The sequence below is a fragment of the Populus nigra genome, chromosome 8 (genome assembly GCF_951802175.1).
Source record: "Populus nigra chromosome 8, ddPopNigr1.1, whole genome shotgun sequence".
Taxonomy (NCBI): domain Eukaryota; kingdom Viridiplantae; phylum Streptophyta; class Magnoliopsida; order Malpighiales; family Salicaceae; genus Populus; species Populus nigra.
The window spans coordinates 17,769,144-17,775,304 of NC_084859.1; the positions used below are offsets into that span (position 1 = coordinate 17,769,144).

At 33.3% G+C, this 6,161-nt stretch overlaps 1 protein-coding gene across 1 annotated transcript; it reads left to right on the top strand.

Moving 5' to 3' along the window:
* Positions 1 to 1,107: 1,107 nt before the first annotated feature.
* Positions 1,108 to 4,467, top strand: LOC133702428 (zinc finger protein CONSTANS-LIKE 15-like). The gene is made up of 4 exons (XM_062126785.1): positions 1,108 to 2,237; positions 2,747 to 2,950; positions 3,573 to 3,841; positions 3,926 to 4,467. The coding sequence occupies exons 1-4, from the start codon at positions 1,227 to 1,229 to the stop codon at positions 4,026 to 4,028; spliced, it is 1,587 nt and encodes a 528-aa protein (XP_061982769.1). The 5' UTR covers positions 1,108 to 1,226; the 3' UTR covers positions 4,029 to 4,467.
* Positions 4,468 to 6,161: the final 1,694 nt, after the last annotated feature.

Genomic DNA, 6,161 nt, shown 5'->3' on the forward strand with positions numbered 1-6,161 from the left:
TTTTTCTCTTGGTTATTGTTAACAACTTTTTTTATCTACGTAAATAGTTATCGATTTTTTTAGGTAGATAATTGCATGGGCTTTTCAAACGACACTTTTATTTTTTCATGTGAAAAAATACATTAGAGCAACTTCAATACCTAGTATTGTATTTTTTTTATATAAAAAAAATATAACTTGCCTGCCAAATTCATGATTTTAATGTTTCTTTAGTTTTCCTTTTTTCTTTCTTTGCATAGTATTGTTTTCTTTTTAAATACAACCTACATGCCGAATTCATGATTTAATGCTTCTTTAGTTTTTCTTTTTTTCTTCTTTGTATTTTTTTCTAGAAAAAATATTATTTTTTAATTATTTACATTTGGTCTATTTATACCATTTTATTTTATTTTTTTAATTTGTTTTTTTATTTTTTTCTTTACACATTTTGTTTTTTAAAAATTAATTCTATACAGACTAAAAAAATTATGTTTTGCTATAACAATTGCAATATTATTATTTTTTTTTTTACTAATGTACATGATATCTATTATATTTTATTATATTTAATAATTAACTGTGTGATTCATAATTATATTTTTTATTTAAACTAAAAACAATACGTTAATAACCTATGCATATTAATTTTTTTATATTAAAAAAAAAATTCGATATACAACTAAACGAGTTGAATAGAAATGTCAACACTTTATTTTTTATATTTATTGAAACAAATAGTTGTTATAAATTTTTTAATTTATAATTATTTTTTTAAAAAATAATTAAGAAGCTTATATATTTATTTTTTTCCAAAAAAAAATTATTCAACCAACGGGATAATAGGGATCACATTACTACTATTTTTAGGCTCCATCTTTCCTAGTTTTGGGATGTTTAACTGCGTTTCAACAGAGATTTGTATATTTTTATTTTAAATTATTTTTTGTTGTAATATAATAATATTAAAAATAAAAAAATATTATTTTAATAATCAAACAAAAATAATTTTGAAAGCGATCTATAATACTATTCAATAACTTTATTGATACTACAACAACATCCCTCTCATGTACAAAAGCTGCTGCTGGCTGTTGCTGTACATTGAATTATTATTATTATTATTATTAATTTATTCACCTTTTACTACAAAAAGAAAGAAAGAAGTATCTCTTCTTCCTCCTTTCACTCCCAAAACACTCTCTTCCTCATTTCTCTTTAGGGTTTCGCTTTTCTTAGCAGATAAAAATATGGTTACCCACAATTCAAAGACCAAAGAAACAGTACCATGTGATTTCTGCAGTGAACAAACTGCAGTTCTTTACTGCAAAGCCGACTCCGCAAAACTTTGTTTATTCTGCGATCAACATGTCCACTCCGCAAACCTTCTCTCACGCAAGCATGTCCGCGCACAGATCTGCGACAATTGCAACTCGGAGCTTGTTTCTGTCCGCTGCGCAACTGACAATTTGGTACTCTGTCAAGAGTGTGATTGGGATGCTCACGGTAGTTGTTCTGTGTCCGCTTCACACGATCGTACTACTATTGAAGGGTTTTCCGGTTGTCCCACAGCTCTTGATTTGGCTTCTATATGGGGTTTTGATTTGGAAGAGAAGAAGCAGGAGCCGTTGATTGAAAAATGGAGTACTAATAGTTGTGGGGTCGTCCATGATTTGGTGAATGAGCCTTGGGTTTATAATAAATCTAGTGGTAATTTTAGTTTTCAGGACTTGATGGTGCCAAATGAAAACAGTAATAATGGTAATAGGAATGTTGACAATGTTATGGTTTTTGGAAATGTGAGCAAGAGTCCAAGTTGTGGGAAATACAAGCATGTGATATATAAGCAGTTGGTGGAGTTGTTAAAGAGGGATTTGATGGGGGGTGGCGGCGGCGGCGGCGGCGGCGGCGAGGGTGGTGTTGGTGGTGATGATGAGGGTGGTGATTTTGGTGACGGGGAGGGTTGTGATTTTGGCGGTGGTGATGGTAGAGAAGGAGAGAATTTGGTGCCAGAGACGCAGAGTAGGAGTGCGTGGCGGGAGGGTGTGGGATTTGGGAATGGGAATGGCGGGCGTTTTGGGAATGATAATGTCGGTGGTGATGGTAGTGATGGTAATGTTAGAGGTGAGCAATTGTTGCACGAACAAATGCCGTTTACTTCTTTGCTTATGCTGCCGACGGAGGTGGGTGTCAAGTCTAATGGAAAACTTGTCGGTGAGGATATAATGTGGGACAGTAATGCCAATGCTCATGGCACTCAGGTAAAAATATGAATTACTGAGCTTTTCCAAAGATATACCATGTTTTATGAGTATTTCTTCTTGTTGTCTTTGTTAATGTTGATCGAGTATAAACATTGCCAACCAAAACAAGTAAATGTATCGTTTGCTCATCTTTCAAGTAATACAATGCTCAAATTGATTGCGGCTTCTATTTGGGACCTAAATAATTATACAGTGAAAAAAAATTGGGGTGAAATTCGCTGGTCTATCATGAGTATGTGTTGCATTTTGCTTGTAGTTTCTTGAAGATGTCATTAAGGTTTGAACTTCAAATGCTCCTTAATGAATATAGCATTTTACAATTAGAAAATTCAATTGTTTAAGGATTTTCAACTGTCCTTTCTAGGAAATGTTTGCCCTGAGGTCATGTCCCTGCTCATATTATTTTTATCACCTCGCTCAGATGACTGAGTAGTTTTCTATGTAAAATCTCCAAAGAAAGGATATCACGTGTCTCCAATAATAACAGAAAATTGCTACCTTTTCAGATATGGGATTTTCATTTAGGGCAACTGAGGAGTCATGATGAATCTGGCCAATTAGAAATCGAGTATGGTGCAAACGACGCAGGATTTGTGATCAAGAATTTCGGTGAACCAATGAAAGAAACATCTTTAACCAACACGAAAATGTTGGGAAACATGTACCAGATGAATTGCTCCATCGTGCATGATGATATGGCATCATTTAATGTAAGTTCTATTGATAATTTTGGGAATCTTGGCTGGAATCCCTGTCAAATCTTTGGGCAGGAATTTCTTTGGTTTTCTTGCAAACTTTCTATGTTTTAGTTGGTGCAACAAAGTTTTCTTAGGAAGTGTTAACGCGCTCCTTATTTACAGTGAAGGTAGGATAACGTTTAAAAATCCGATTTGGGATGTCAAATCCCAGTATTTCTAGTTTTGGGCAGAAACAACATAAATTGTAGTCTAATAGAAGGAATCGTTTAAAATGTACTCGCTAATATTGTAGATGGAATTAGTTGAAATTTGTAACTTATATTATTCTGTGTGTTCACTAGTAATCTAACTAACACCAGACCATTCCAACCAGTTTTAAATTATAATTTATAAGACATAGCTATGTGCTTTGAATGTTTAAGCGTTTGAATGCAGTCCTTTTCTGTATGTTCACATATATGATATAGAAATGAATTGAGCTATACTGTTGGGCATTTGATTGCGAAAGCTCCTTGACCTTTATGTGACTGGGCCTGTTCTACATCATCTGTTGCCTATTTATGCCAATCCCTCTGTGCATTGTCAGTGACTCATCTGCCTTCTCTTCTTTGTACGTTGTATTTTTCAAATGCAGAACAACTTAAATAATAACTTAACATCCAGCCAGGGACCAGCAACATCTGAAAGTAACAACCTCCCTATTGCAAAAGTGTTGTCAGGCACAGCTTTTTGTAAACCAAAATGTTCAGGTAGCTCTAAAGATGTCCAGTTCATGGAACAGTCTATTCTCGTAAGAGGTGAAGGCTTCAGAACAGAAGCAGCAACCAAGGTTGACATGGAGCTGTTGGTGCGGAATAGAGGTGATGCTATGCAACGTTACAAGGAGAAGAAGAAAACCCGAAGGTATGCCTACCTTCTTTTACTAGTTATCTCTACTGCATGCTTATCAAGTAATGCACTCTGTACTGTTAAATTTTGTATTAATAGATATGATAAGCACATACGGTATGAATCAAGAAAGGCGAGAGCTGATACCAGGAAGCGAGTGAAGGGTCGATTTGTGAAGACAACTGAAGCTCCTGACTGTTGAATTCATGCTTAGTTAGAGGTCATTGATATCACTGTAAATATTCTTTACGTTCGTCTCGTAGAGAATGTATAATTTAGTGGTGCTTGTCTCCGCATCTATCTTTCTTGCGCACATGTGCATTGTTCTTGATCGTGCCAACATCTCCTTGACATGTTTGCATTTGAAGATGTTTTGTCCCACTTAAAAATAGCAGTAGAGGTGGGACAGCTGGGGAGAACAGCTGTTGGAGAGCAGGCATCGTGGGGATGATGTGGTGACAGCAGGCAGATCTGGAGCATCTGAGAGATGGGGTTTATGCTATACAACCTCTTAACTAATCATCTTTTCCAAAGGAAAAAGGGATAAGATTCGGTTTGGGAGGCAAAATTATAATACAAGTCACCCCTGGTCATCAGGCTTGGCAAATTTTTAGATTTTATTGAAGTTTTTCTTGCTGATATTCCAAAAGATTGGTTAAAACATGTAGTTGGATACCCGAAATGCCAGTGAACCGCTGCCATTTTTTGGAACTTGAATAAAATATACATGGAGAATCCGTATTCTAGATATGATGAACCAGTTCAATGCATACATTGATTCCGAACCGTAAGTGGAGCAGGTCTTTCCTTCCAAGTTTCAACAAAGATCTTTCGGACTCTTTCACATCAGATAACGTTTACAAAAATTATTTTGGGATACTGCGACTCCCAAATTTGAATTAAGAAACTTAATCATCAAATTTAATCCTCGCTACATTAGTTTGTTAAAGAAAATTTGATATTGCATTTTATTTGTGGTTTAAAAGATTGTTTGCCTGTGAATGTGTTTTTTAAAATTTTTAAACATAGTAAAAATAATATTTTTTTTACCTCTAGAGTCAACAAAATTTAGAAATGTTAACTAATGATTTTTTTGGATTTTTACAATATTTGTAATAAAAATATTTTTTTGCCTCTAATATATAAAAAAATAGGTTGTTGGACAATGATATATTTTTTTATTTTTCATATATAGTAAATAATGCTTTTATCCTCAGAAAAGATTAAAAAAAAAAGCTTTGCTTTTGGGGTATTTTGGTATTTTCACATGAGTATTTTATGTAATTAAGAGGATTATGGAAGGTATTTTGATATTTTTCATATTTTATTTTTTAATTGAAAAGCTACTAGCATGTATTCCACACGCACTAATGAGTGGGCGCGCGTCTGCGCTATACAAGTGGCGTGTGTGACGTCGCCTGGTGGCTAAATTTGGTCATCCACCATCTCCTTAGATGCGCAGTTGTTCCTTCTTTCACATGATGTGGCACGTGTAGACGGATAATAGTTGGATTGCTGCCGGTGATTGATTGTCTGTATTTTTTCTTTCTTTTCTCTCTTTTGACAACTAAAGCGCACAATTGTCCTATTTGTTTGTTGTTTGTCAATTTCAGTCCTCATTTTTTGAATTTCTTATTTTGTCCTTATTCCTTTTATATAAATTTTGTTTTTTCTTTCAATTTTGTCATTCAATTACATTTTCTTATATGTTTTGTTTTTCATTTCAGTCCTTATTCTTTTAATTTTTAATTTTGTTTTTATTCCCTTTTAGTTTAAGTCCTCCTAAATCCGTCCCTATTTTTGGTTAGTGTTTTAGAATCCATCCTCTTTGTTTTGATTTTTGATTTTGGTCCTTTTCTCTTTTTTTTTTTAGTTTTATTTGTTTACAATTTAACCCTTCAATTCTAATTTGTGTATATTATATTTTTCAATTTTTATCATATAATTAAATAAAAAATATATAAAAAAGTTATTAAACCCAATAGAGTCCATGAATCAGGTTGCTCGGGGTGAAGGGGAAGGTTGATCCTATCTGTCATTGTCTCAATATTTTTTTTAAAAAATTATCATCTTGAAGTTTTTTTAAACACTAAATCATGTGGTTGCATTTGAACCTATAAAATCGATCGATTTAAGTCAAGTTGATTTTCACACGGTTAGATTTAAGTCGAATTAGACAAAGAGTTGAGTCGGAAGATTTCAAAATTAACACACTTGGTTAGATTTATTAATACTATTAAAAAATTCTTCATACTCTTAATATTTTTTTTATATTATAAAAAAAATTAATATTAACCCGCGGAATACAAGCTAAATGCAGATGCAGTGGTGTTTT

Coding starts and splice junctions, on each gene's coding strand:
- LOC133702428 (XM_062126785.1), top strand. CDS start 1,227: ATGGTTACCCACAATTCAAAGACCAAAGAAACAGTACCATGTGATTTC. Junction 2,238..2,746: donor CCAATGCTCATGGCACTCAG/GTAAAAATATGA, acceptor CTACCTTTTCAG/ATATGGGATTTTCATTTAGG. Junction 2,951..3,572: donor ATGATATGGCATCATTTAAT/GTAAGTTCTATT, acceptor TTTCAAATGCAG/AACAACTTAAATAATAACTT.